Source organism: Clavelina lepadiformis, chromosome 4 (assembly GCF_947623445.1).
Source record: "Clavelina lepadiformis chromosome 4, kaClaLepa1.1, whole genome shotgun sequence".
NCBI classification, from domain to species: Eukaryota; Metazoa; Chordata; class Ascidiacea; order Aplousobranchia; family Clavelinidae; genus Clavelina; species Clavelina lepadiformis.
Genome location: NC_135243.1, coordinates 19740448 through 19753622, shown reverse-complemented (window position 1 = coordinate 19753622; position 13175 = coordinate 19740448). Strand labels below are relative to the sequence as shown.

General features: G+C 36.8%; 2 protein-coding genes across 3 annotated transcripts; both read right to left on the bottom strand.

Annotated features, from left to right (window-relative positions):
* Positions 1–488: 488 nt before the first annotated feature.
* LOC143453023 (uncharacterized) lies at positions 489–3600 on the bottom strand. Its single transcript, XM_076954174.1, has one exon. The coding sequence runs from the start codon at positions 3519–3521 to the stop codon at positions 489–491; it is 3033 nt and encodes a 1010-aa protein (XP_076810289.1). The 5' UTR covers positions 3522–3600.
* Positions 3601–7997: 4397 nt separating this feature from the next.
* On the bottom strand, positions 7998–11296 carry LOC143452037 (3-oxo-5-alpha-steroid 4-dehydrogenase 1-like). 2 transcript variants are annotated; one of them, XM_076952858.1, is made up of 5 exons: positions 11256–11296; positions 10893–10968; positions 10382–10613; positions 8891–9100; positions 7998–8679 (listed from the first exon to the last, which is right to left on the bottom strand). In XM_076952858.1, exons 3-5 carry the CDS (start codon positions 10595–10597, stop codon positions 8293–8295), a joined length of 813 nt encoding a protein of 270 aa, XP_076808973.1. In that variant the 5' UTR covers positions 10598–10613; positions 10893–10968; positions 11256–11296; the 3' UTR covers positions 7998–8292. The 2 variants fall into 2 exon arrangements, with proteins under 2 accessions (XP_076808973.1, XP_076808972.1); XM_076952857.1 differs by lacking the exon at positions 11256–11296 and adding an exon at positions 11094–11228.
* Between the last annotated feature and the right edge of the window lie 1879 nt (positions 11297–13175).

Here is a 13175-nt window from a genome sequence, read left to right as displayed (position 1 = left end):
AAAATAAGGATATCTAGCCACTTTTAATATTATATAATAAGCATATACTTTGTGCGGCATACATAAAATGGCGATTTGTTACAGTTTGCTTAGTTTTTGCATGGTTTATAAAATGCGCAGAATCGAGGTAATATAGAACGTTAGACTAATACCTGATTGGTAAAGCATGTTTTATAATTAACAGGAGAAACGCTGATATATATAGAATTTTTATTTACCACAATAACTAGTATAAACCATATGTAGAGGCAAAATATGTAATATTCCCCCAACGAGTCTTTATCGAGTAAAATTTCGGTTTTTCAATGATGCAGATAATGGAGTAAAAAATATTGATAATATTAACAAAAATACAGAATGGCAATTAACGGAAGAAGTATTTAAAATTCTACGTAAGGTTAAACATTTGTAAGAATTAAGTGTTACAAAATAAGATACTTTACTGGATGTAACAAAATTTTCAACATTCATAAGATTTCCTACAAAATTTAGCTTTGATTGCCAAGCATTTTCTTACAAAGTATAATGTCTGATTCGATCATTTCTTTGTTTTTCTCAGCAAATGGTAAGTCTCTTGCCATGTCCAAACAAGCCTTAAGCGGTTTAAGGGCTTGTTCAAACTTCTCCTGCTTCATCAAACCTTTTCCAATGTTGTGAGTAAAAACAAATATGTTGTTCATGTTTAATTCACTTGTTGAACAAATTATTCTCTTGCAGAATCGAAGTGCACACTTTGCTTTCGTCAATGCGATGTTGTATTTCTTTTCCTTAAAACTTGTGTCAATTATATCGAAAAGAAACTTTCCAATTGCTTCGGTATTTTCTGTCCTTCCTGAATGATGATTATTTACAAGCGCTAAGCTTGCTGTATAATGTTTAGAAGCCTCCTTATAATTTCTGGCATCTACGTGACAGATGGAAACTAGGCAATGCGCATTGCTTAAAATGGTGGTTTTGTTGGTAAATTTTTTGGTGCTGTTAAATGCTTTCAATGCTAAATTTAGATATTCAAGTCCTTCATGACATTTACCAAGATGCATACAGCAGAGACCAAAACTATTTCTCAGAAAAGCAATATCAAGATTGGTTTCTTCATTATTGACAAATGTTCTGTGAAGGTCCAAGCTCTTCTGAAAATGCAACATGGCTAGATTAGGACTTTTCTGCCTCATTAAACAATTACCAATATTCAAAGAAGTAAAAGCAGCATTTCTTTCAAAGTTTTCTATTTCCGTATTATTAAGATACCAGTCAAGAGCTTGTTGGAGATAACTCAATGCCTTGTCAACATTTTCCAGACCCGCATGGCAAGCACCAATTAATGAAACACATTGTGTCTTCAATGTTTGCACTTGTTTAGACCTAAACGATTTTGGAATTTTATAAAGAAGTGTTTGAACTTCTTTGGTGATATTTATCGATTCAATGTAGTTATTACTTCCTCGCAGTGTGCTACCGTAGCTATAACTTGCATGGGCAAGTTTAAGAACATCCTCGAATTTTGCTGAATTTCCGCAAGTGAGTTTTAAGTACTCATGGCAATTTTGGGCGTGACTCAGTGCTTCATCAATCCTCCACATACATCTTAGGCAGTCACTTATGGCCAAGTGAAGACTTAAAATAATTTCTTCGCTTGACTGTATTTTCTCGCACAATGTTAATGCTCTTGAATAATTTTCGTAAGCTTCATCTATTTTATTGACAGATTTCATAATGTTGGCAACAAGCACAAGCAAATTTAGCATTTCTTCATTACTGCTGCTTTTGTTTCTGCTTCTGGCATCTTGTTTGATGGTTTGCTTAATCAATTTGTCCACCATAATCAGCATGTGAAAGCATTCTCCAATATGGTTGTTGCCAAGCGGGTCGGGCGTAAACTGATCCGGAAGTTGTCCTTGAATATTAAAATGAAGAAGCCTTGCAAGTGAAGACAACGGAATCTCCAATGCTCTGTCATAAAGTTTGAGAAAGTAAAAAATGCTGATACTAACCAAAACTGGGTTAGACCAAAATTCTTTGTCTCTAATTTTTAAGTATTTTGTTAAGTCATACTGAAGTGAATATGCGATCTTGAAGTATTCTATCAAGCTTCGTTCACCAACAGCTTCTAATAACCTTTTTAATTCGCTCTTGGATGTGTCATCATCATTCAACCAATCGTCTTGACTTTTTTTGCTCATGTAAACTTTCAATCTGACTTCACAAGCCACTGCCACGGCGTAAGCAAGTTTGTGTTCAAAACCAGGTGACAAAACGGATTTTTCCTTTAATTCGTTGATAATATCAAAACAAGAAGTAGCTTCGATGTCATGTAATCGTCCCAAAGCCGAAACAAATAAGGTAGTGCTTCTGTAAATAACTTTTTTAACATTAAATTCTTTTTTGCTTATTAAGCTACTAAGAGTCATTCTGGTTGCAAAATTATCTAAATCCTCTGAGATTTCTTCTGTTAACTGGGTAAGTGAGGCTTCATTTTGTTGTAATGTATCACGTGATGCTTTGTAAAATTCTGAATAAACTTGTTCACTGCCTGAAACGTAACAAGTTTTGGTCATGATATCGGCCAGATGATAACCATTTTTGAAGTCTTCTTCCTGCTCTAGATACATAACCATTTCACTAACGGGTTTAATTAATTCAGTTTTCCAAGGTTTTGCTTCCGTTTCCGGTCTACCCAGAGGAAATTTGCATGCGTGCGGGATCATGCCATCAAATGAAATACCTCTTGTGGTGTGAGCATCGTAAAACCAGTTTTCATCCTCACTTGAGAAATCATTTAGGAATGGGATGGAAACACTTGGGAGAATTGTTTCGTTCAAACAAATCAAGATGATTTGAAAAATTACGGAAAACCAACGGAAATATTCCTGAATTTCATTGTAGTCATCCATATGCTGTACACCTTCCTCTAAGACGATAATGTGTTCAAAATCAGAATAAGGAGTTATTTCGCCTCTTGCAAGTGACCCCATTCCGGACAATGCATGTAGACATGGGGATTCCCCCATTATGTCAATGCAGTATTGATAAACCTGAGCCATGATAGACTTGTAATCTTTTGTAATTTCTTTTTGTAATCGTTTCATAAAGGCAATTTTCAAACTTTCCAATGTGCACAAAATTTCATCATCAACGTCATCAGGTATTGTTTTCAGTTTTGGCAGTTTTTTGTTAACTCTGTCCCTCATCTGTTTTACTTGCTCTCCAATTATTTTTGCTTTTTCTGTCAAGTCAATCGTTTGATCATAAGCACCTGCCGCCTTTAACACGAGCGAGCAAAGATGACGTAAATCGCTTTCAATTCCCTCAACATTATCTGGAATCCTGGCAAGAGCTGCGTTTAACAAGGCTGCACTTTGAATTAAACTAATTTTGTCATTTGTTTTCTTCATGTAGGCAAGGCCTAGTTTATGAAATATTTTGGCCGCTTCCTGGGGACTTTTTTCCCGCCCATTAGCATAACAATGCTCGTTCTTGAGCTCATTTATCAGTTCTTTTTCATCATCGTCTTGTTTGTCCATGGTTTTAGTTTTTTCAAGCTCTAAATCCACAGATAGCAATTAACGAATAATAGGTTTGCATATGATTTGCTAAAGTAGGTTAAACCTGTTGTTTAAATTTGAAATTTTAGTCATAGCTCTAGTTGTATAGCCCTATACCCATTTAAACACCAGATTACAAGACCTTGCCTATCACTAGACCAGATCACAAGACCTTGGCAATCACTGTGCAGTATATGATAAGTTGTAAACCACCTAATACAACTCTCTTCCTAAACATTATGCCCCATATGTTTATTGTGCTACTTTCCATCATGACTTTCAAGGTCATCCTTATATGTTAAACATTTTAAGCATCTTATACTCCTGTTTGCAATAAAACTTATTTCACATTTCTGCATTTTAACTCCTTTCACTTGCGCGCTTCCCAACCATTCTACGCTCTGTATATTTGCGTTAGGGCTATATATTGTAGTTTGATATCAGATGGCGCAATATCCAAGTTATCCATTAACTTAAAACAAGCTCTCTATCGAAAGGCATATTGTATCAAATAACTGTATTGCATTTGTTTCCTATTGGAATGTAAGTAATGTAAGTTTTTAATGTTATTATTGCCACTTCAATCTAGTCATAGTCAATACATAAACGTGAAATCGTGAATATAGTCCATTGACGTATGCTCTAATAGTCGCGTTTTTCTTGTCATGTGCTGTTGAACCTTTCGAGTAGAAGCTCTGTAATGGCAGATTGTGCTTTATTTGTTTGTTTGCATTAATCAGAACATGTTGCTAAGCAAGGACAGACAGAAGGTGTCGGCTCCTTTTTCTTAGTTAATCGGCCTAATGTTTTAAAGTATAGATTTCAAGTGAAATTAATTAAAAATTTTGATGTTACAGGTAAGATACAAGCTTTTCATTAATGGATAAAATTGCATATGCCTAGCTAACTAGTCCTTGGATGCAACAGCGCTGCAAAACAAACCACAAAGTATTTTGTCTTTCTACCAACAAAAAAAGTAAAGTTAAATTCATTTCATTCAAAATCATTTCAATTCAGTCTGAATTCATTCTTATTTGTCCATCTAAAGGAATTCGGACCAACCTTCTTGTTTTCTTTTATTACGCCAACAGCTATAGACTACTATTGAATACGTCGATATGTAATGTCGTTTAACAGCTTAGCTTTCGTTATCCTTATTATCATGAATCGGTTTTAGAATTAGATTGAACCATTTTGAAAACAAGAAATTTTTAAAATTGTTATCAGTATGTAGCAATCTATATCATGACCACGCATTGGTAATGTTTACTTTCATTCATAATGTACATAGCCAGCCTTCATCATAGAATCAGTTTCATGGTTTGATAAGATATGCAGCGTTTACCAACGTTTAAATACGTGGGGTTAACTATTAACTTTACATCAGGTGGGCCAGCTCGCAAACAAAGCTATATTTGCACTTGGTACAAAGTAAAGAAATTATTTTTTTTTGATATGGGCTTTCAAAGTTATATGGGTTTGACTGAACAACAATATCACTTAAATCAACAGAACGGATATATCGTCGTCCTATGAACAATAAATCATTCAGTATTTCAAAACAGTTAACAAGCAAGCAAGTAAAACAACTTGCATGTGTTATAATATGAGCTTGAAATTGGCTAAACCCATTTACTAAACTAAACAGTTAATCTGCAAATAAGCGATCCGTTTCTTTGTTTCGCCGCTTCTGTCTGCAGTTTCTTTACACAGATTCGAGTGACGTCATCATCGATATTACGTTCTTTGGGTGGCAGGACGCCAACCGCCACTAACCATCAATAGTTGTAACGGATAGGCTGCTTGGTTGAAAGCAACCAAATCAGAATGTAGGTATTTTTATAAAATTGCTGAACCTTAATTCTATACCTAACAAAATATTGACATTTTATTCCCACATAAAGTATAGAGTTCAAAGAACTAAGAATATAATATGTGTCCCATACACTATGGAGCAGAAATTTGGATAACTACTAGGAATAAGCGAAGATATAAATGGGACACACCCACCCCAAAACAAGTAGGTAAAACGTCATAAACAAGCGCTTACTATTGGAATTAGGATGGCAAACAAAATTGCGGAAAGTTTAATGAATCCAGATTCTTCATTTATTCTAGTATTGCTGGAAGGTAAAAACGTAAAAACGTCAATTCCAGCTACATCATGAAATCCAACATATTAAAAACGTCACCTGTAGGGCAAGGCGACTTAAAATCACATTTAACAATGTGGTAATTGTCCGTATTCTTTTTAGGTTATTGTTCGGTACGCCTATTGTTAAATAGGTCTGATAAATGTACCCGGTGTGATAAGCATTGACTCATTAATCACAGATTACCATCACACACTTTCTCTTTTCTCGAAACCCACTTTTTCCTCTCAGGTGGGTCGTGGGGGCAGCAGCTCCAGGAGCTCCCGGAACAGTTCATGATCTTTCGCCACATCTGTCAGTTCGGCTAAAGAAATACTGAACCTAGTCGTGACCAGGCCAGGTCAGTGATGTCATTGTGTACCATCTGGTTACTGGTCGATCCGTTAGTTTTTTATTGGTAGGTGTGGAAAGCTTGACTTGGTTTGCAAGTCTTCCCTGGGACATTCTGGTGACAAGACCAATCCATCGTAGTTGGGACCTCTCAAGTCGAAGAAGTAGGTATCAATACTTGAAGATTTACGGATTTTGGTGCTCCGCATTTGATGTAGTAGCGTTACACCATAAACCATTCTAAAAAATCCAATTTCTGATGCCTGCTCCCTTGAGCGCTTTCTTCGGTCATTGTCAAAGATTCATGACCATAGTTGAGAACTGGGAGAAAAACTGACTTATAAATTGAGAGCTTTGCGGTTTTAGAAAGCTCCCGCTTCAACACGATCGAACGTTGAAACTCACGCATGACTGCGCTTAATTTACCAATTCGAGGGTCTAATTCAGTGTTTTGCTTCCATCACTCGTAAATAGCATTCTAAGACACTTGAACTTCTCCACCTGTTTCAGTGTTTCTCAATACATTTGCATTGAACAATGATCAGGCTTTCTTGAGAGGCAGAGCAACTCAGATTTCTTTATGCTTATTTTCATCCCGGTATCACTGCAAACAGTCGCAAAAAGATGGTGTGCACGTTGACGATCAGTTTTGGAAGAAGCCAGAAGAACTAGGTCATTTGCAAGCAGCAAATCACTGATCCTACTGCTTCCTACCATAACACACTCTTCGACAAGGCTGTGTCTGTCTATCCAGTTCATGTAAACTATGAAAAGGAGAGGTGACAGCACACACCCCTGGTGGAGTCCAACATCCACAGTGAAAGATATTGACTTAAAGCTGTTCAAACGGACACAAATTCCATGGCAACTGTACATTGAGTTAATGACTACTAACGAGCTATCAGCAATATCGTTCTCCTGCAACACTCTCCAGAGCTTATCTCGAGGAACTCGATGATACGCTTTTTCACGACCAACAAAGCAAACGTAGCTATCTTTGGCTTATTCCCAAGACTTAGTCTCTCAATAGAAGTGTGGATTCATTGGGTGCCACTCTCTGCAGGGCACCTTTCAATTCATGAACAAATTCAAGATATTGCGATGATGAGTTTGGGGTATATACCTGTATACAAAACAGGCTTTGTCCCTCAACTTATGCTTTAAAATGCACACTCGACCTCCTTAAGGAATCAATTCATCTACACAATCTGTCAGCCGGGGACTTGTGAGTATCCCCACACCCGCCTGGGCAGAGATTTTTGGGTTAACGCCAGAGTAGAATAGTATCCATCCATCCATCCATCCATCCATCAGCCAGCTGAACAGCTCCGGATTCACGGCACTTTGTTGAAGCCCTACAACATCTAAGTGATACCTTTTGGCTTTATCAACTATAGTTCTTACTCTTTTCCTGTCAGGGAAAGGACATTTCAGTTTAGCAATTCAGTCCAACTGATAGCCTTTGACAGATTTGTAAGCGAACACGCGTAGGATCGCTTTCCCAAACACGTGGCAAGCGCATTGGTTGGTTTCCGTTTCCGGACGCCTTTCGTGGGAGGATGTCGCTTACTTTTCGAATGAGCCCCTCTGCCTAAAATTCAAACATGTTCCTTATTAACTCGCGCGACGAACGAAGCGACATTACTAACATTCTTGTGCGTAGTCATGGTTTTTATTTCGGACAACTTTTAGTCTGACCTCTTACTTTCGACCTATCCTAATATGGGTAGACCTTTGGAAACAGAGTTCCTCCAGTATAACTCGAAAGTTCACCGAGGCACACAAGCTCCTCTGTCATGACAAGGCAGAAGTCCCTAGAGGATGATTATCATCACTTAAAATGCAATTTGAATAATGCTTTGTTAACATCACATGTCTTATTGTACAATATAGTTCTTCTTGCATTTATTAAAACGTTGTTATTTCAAAGATATACTTTGCGATTGCCTAGTGTTTTCTTTCACATTTCACGAGAGGCCTACGTAAATTTATTTATGCAGTTATACTAAAAGCTTGTAAAATTGTCGACGACAACAGTTATTATCTGCAAATAACCGAGGATCTGCCAATCCGTCCGTTAAGATTCATCAATAAGCAAGTAATGGGAAGAAATTTGTAAAACTTCAGACTAACTTGCTGGATAAAAACGTTTTCTTTACAAGGAGTTTTATAGGTTAAAACGCACCGTTACTAAAACATCTAAATGTTTGGGCTGGTTGCGTGTAAGGCACAAACACTTCAAAGTTGAAACAAAAAGCTAATTATTATTACAACAAGAATGGAACGAAAGCTTTTCGGTTTCTCGGATAATTCGGAAAGCTGGCAAGATACCACTTATGGTGTGAATAGCTTCTGGCTGATAAAAAGGCGGTGGCAAACACTGCAAAAGCAAGACCCTGCGGTGACCAGCAGGCCAAAGCCCAGCCACACCACTCTGCCGCCTCGCCAAAATAGTTTCCGCCCGATACGTAATTAAATATCCAACCCCGTGGAATCTTGTATCCTGTTTCTCCCGGCTTCCTCAGACCGCGGAGGATGTTGTCGCATCGAATGTTGGTGTAGAATCCGAAAAAGAAGACAAACATCCCAAGAATGAAATTCCATTCCGAAAACCACGATGTGGGATAGCTGGAATGACGGAGAAGATAATTCGCCTAAACAAATTAAAATGAATATCGATTAAATTTAAATTTTTTTGTAAATATTGCGCAAAAATCATACTGTAACCCTACACGCAGCAAACACTGTTTCCGACATGCAATATTAACTCTTTATTTCTGTGTTTGTCACGTAAACTTTTCCTCTATAAAGTCGGAAAGGCAAAAAGTGCAAAGCACAAAAGCAGTTCCATTTTTTCCTACCGACCTGCATGTAACCGTTGCAGGCGCAAAAGAACATTGCAAGCAGGAAGAAGGGAAGAGGAGATGGTTTTCCTCCTCGTATTGAAAAACTGTAAATCAACGCTCTGTATCCGTAATGAAGAAGGAAGCTTCCCATCAAAACAAGAGCTGGGACTGACGGAAGACGTTTAGTTGTCATCAAGACGTGAAGCGGAATCGCAAATGCAGGAAGCTCCTGACAAAATCATGTTAATTTTTAAACCATGGATATAAAGGTCTAAAAAAAACAGCAGATTATAAAATTTACTGATTTTACCACAAGTCTGATCAAGTAACCTGATGTCTCAAAATGAGGTTTTGACGTTAGAAGAAAGTTTAAAATAATAATAGCGTCTTTTGCTCCTTGGTGTGTAATATTCGTAAAATTAATGCTTGAAGCCAAACTATAGTTTAAGGTTATTATGAAGCCGCGTCTATATCATGAAAACATCCGATTACAAATCTTGGCGGGCGGCCATTAAAATAAGAAGAACATCGGTCCCAATGATAATGAAAGACGAATGGTTTCTATAGAACAGTCTTGAAGACCTGATATTAAGCTTGTGGAAATTTGAAGTTAAGCTTTTTCATTGTCCTGAGCAAAAAAGCAATCAAAATAGTGTATATAGTTCTTTTCTTTCGACACTCTATTGCCCTAGCCTAGCCCTAAACGCTACGTTAACAGATACTACGAATACGACTTTGCTATTAGCGTTCATTTCTTTTATTATTTGTATGCTCCTATAATCCTCATGTTTTCTGGGTCAAATTCAGGGCAATTGTCAGATATGTTTACGTCGTAATCTCGACTTTGAGAGAACGTGAACAGACAACTGACGCCCAAAGACCGACGGAAAAGCGGATTTTGCAGCATTTACGACACATACCACATATTTGTTGAGAAAAGGTAAATACAATAACATGTGTTAAATACAACAAGATCATAAAATCGCATTTCTCGCAAATATCAGATCTATACACTATGAAAGGTTGCTAGCATGTGTTTAAAGGGCGAGAATATTTTTTACGGCAACCGATCACGTTAAACGTGACACCTATGAATATATTTATAGTTCATATGTCTGGTCTAGTCACCAGTGAAAATTTCTACAAAACTCTTACGTACAGTTCTTTGATATTAAGCTTACGTTAGAACAGCGCTCAAATGCGTAGGCTATTATTGCATTATTCTGTCTTAACTTTTTGTAAGAGAGTTGCAATAGATAGGCCTACATTGCATTTTTGTCCGTGGTCACGCCAATACATAGAGCTGATCTATGCATATATAAAAAATAAATTTCGAAATAAATACTCTAAATATTTCTGGTGCTTCTCCATTTTTGTGATGAAAATTTTTTTTTAATTTAGTGATGTTGATCGGAAGTTTCAAACTTATAACATACAACTGTCAGAGAAAGATGGCTTATTCGTAAAATTAACATTAAAACTAACAAATAAATTAACATTGATAAAATACCTGTAAAATCCATGCAAGTCTGGCATTAATGTGAAAAGATCGAGTCTTGTTGCCCTTGACTGCGTATCTTCCGTAAGGTAAGAGCCCACCGATAATAACTAGTGGGGCCACACACGCCCAGTCAATCATCACGCTTGCAAGTAGCTCTACCCTTCGCTTTTCGTCAAGACTTGGCCAAAACGCTAAGCATGATCGCCATAATATAGTATCAGCCATGGCGTAACTAATTCACCTGTATATTTTAAAAAAGGATATACGGTTTATATTTTAACATTGAACATGTTTCTTGACAGCTATCTCTTTAAAATATAAAATGGTTGTTGCTAAAGCGTTCGCTCGTCGTATTTAACAACTTATCGTTTAGTCACTGTCTATGGTAAAAGCTATCCTTGTCATAAAGACTCAAAATTGTTATCATTTGCATGACCAGTTTTCTTTAAATTTAGTTTTGTCCTGAACAAAGTTATGTATGTTAATATAGTGGTGTAAGTTATGCTCATAAATACCTGACCTGTTCTGTTTCACTAATAAAGCAAATTGTCTACTTGCTCATCTTCCAGGCACGGACGCAATAGATTTAAAGCAAACTGAACAGAAAAAGACGGTTAATTTGTGAATGACGAAGACAATCTTACCAACGGAAATACGTTGCATGTTTTGAAATGTATTTTTAGCCAATATTTGCATGTTTCATATGCAAGAAGTAACTTACATTGCCAAATTATTCTATAATATTTTTAAACCTATTAAGTAAGGTATCATTTGATACCTTACTTAATCCAAACTACGTCTAATAAAACATTGTAATAAAAAATTAAACTAGCCACGTTATTAACAAAATTTAACTACTTTATTTGCGTAAAGATTCTCGTACATTGCACATTTTTATTCTTTCTTGCACTTAGATAACCGTAACCATAACTTCAGTAGTCTAATTCTTAAACTCATTAGTCGTAATAATCTTGCCTTGTTTGCATACAAGGATTTTTGGCGACATATTTTTTTCTCCTAAAAATGTTGAACTTTTCACCCAACGCTCAGACAACACTTTTCCTGAAACTTAAACTCGTTGTGACCTTCATTAAAGGCTTGACCTGTCAAAGACAAGATGTTGTGGTTGATAAGACCTTGCAGAATGCCATAGAGATCTAGACAGGCCGCATTTTCTTGTTGGGTTTAACGCTAATCATTATTATCGTTTACAGGAACTGTGTCAGTAACCACTGACGCAATTATTTATAGTACTACTTGGTCTGGTAAACTTTGGTTGGCCTCTGGTAAGATTTACTCAAAACAAGTTTATCGGCTTGTGTGGTGTTCGCTCCCTGATAACGGTCAAAAGGCCAGATCACGTTTGCCGTCGGGGGAATAGGCCAACGCAGACTGAGCTTTCGCACCACAGTATTTGTTGATCTGAAATCAGGAAATATTTGAACGGCAAAAAATGGCATCGCACCATTAAGTCAACAACGAAATTGTGGGATTCTTCGCGCACCCTGATTGCATGGTAAAAATTTATAGATTGATTCTAGTAATTATAAATAATTAATCAGTTGGGGAAATTAAATTTTGAAAGTTAATGTGATTTATCACCTACTCAAACATATTTCCCTGCAAAGCCTTTCCTTATTAATATTCCTCCAGCAATGAAACTTTCTGCAAGAGCTGCCGTACAACATTAAGGTCCATAAAAAAAACATTCATGATTGAAGTTGCGAAGACTCAGAATGTTATCAATTCAAGGAACATCTCTGTACGCTCAAGGTTATAATAGGCAAGATATTAACATAAGCTTCCAAACATCACAATCCCATGTTAACAATGCACAGTTATAGGTTGGTTAGTTTAGTTATTACAAGCATAATTATCGCTTTAAGTGGCGTTTGATGTCCTGTTCAACAGAACCTACAAAAGCTACACTTCCTCGCTCAAGTATAATTATGGGCCTGGTGAACAGGACGCAAAAACACTTTACCAGTTTTAGAAACATTTCTTGATGATCAAGGTTAAGCAGGGATAATGCCACAAAAATATTTGTCATGCAGCCCGTTGTTCCAAGTAGGCGGTTAGGTTTGGGCAATGGGTATGCGAATAGTTGATTTTAGCTGTTTAAGGTTTTATAGAAATTAGATTCAGATTAGAAGTTAGATTTAGGTTGTTATGTCATAACATTTAAGTTAGGTCAGGTAAATTAAAAAACTGTGAAGACTAGCTTTGAAAGCATAATTTTTCCGGTGAAATATTGCTAGCCAAGATATTTTTGTCAGACGAAAGCATGACAATGTATTATTGACTTCTAAGCACTAAGTTATTCTTGAGTTGTTTTTCTCCCTAAATTGAAGCCCAACGATGTGTGTCTAAACTTTTTCACCCAACTGCACGCCAGCTACTTTCAACCATGCGCTTAGCAAAACATTGTGTCGGCGATGTCGAGTTGTTTGGAAACCGAAACTTTAGTTCAGTGGTTTTCAACCTCGGGGTCGCGACCCCCATGGGGGTCATTAGCCTTTTTTAGGGGTCGCGAGAGCTTTCAATGAGTATAAAGTTAATACATGAGTCTTTGTTTAACAGCAATATCATTTACTTGTTTTTATTTTGCTATTGTGAATGAACAACAACATTACAGATGTTTAGCTGGAAATTTTTAGAAGGGGGTCTTCTGATTATAGTGGGTTGCAAAATGGGTCGTTGAACGAAAAAGGTTGAAAACCTCTGCTTTAGTCGATCCTGCAACATAAGATTAACCCTAACCTGATTGTTGGTGTATCCAGTTGGGTTAAATTGCTGGATGCTT

What these genes read in the sequence shown, in the direction of transcription:
- LOC143452037 (XM_076952858.1), bottom strand. Translation starts at nt 10,597, where the DNA reads ATGGCTGATACTATATTATGGCGATCATGCTTAGCGTTTTGGCCAAGT. An exon ending in GACTTGCATGGATTTTACAG is followed by an intron (nt 9,101 to 10,381) that starts GTATTTTATCAA and finishes TGATTTTGTCAG; the next exon opens with GAGCTTCCTGCATTTGCGAT. An exon ending in CCTGCAACGGTTACATGCAG is followed by an intron (nt 8,680 to 8,890) that starts GTCGGTAGGAAA and finishes TAATTTGTTTAG; the next exon opens with GCGAATTATCTTCTCCGTCA.
- LOC143453023 (XM_076954174.1), bottom strand. Translation starts at nt 3,521, where the DNA reads ATGGACAAACAAGACGATGATGAAAAAGAACTGATAAATGAGCTCAAG.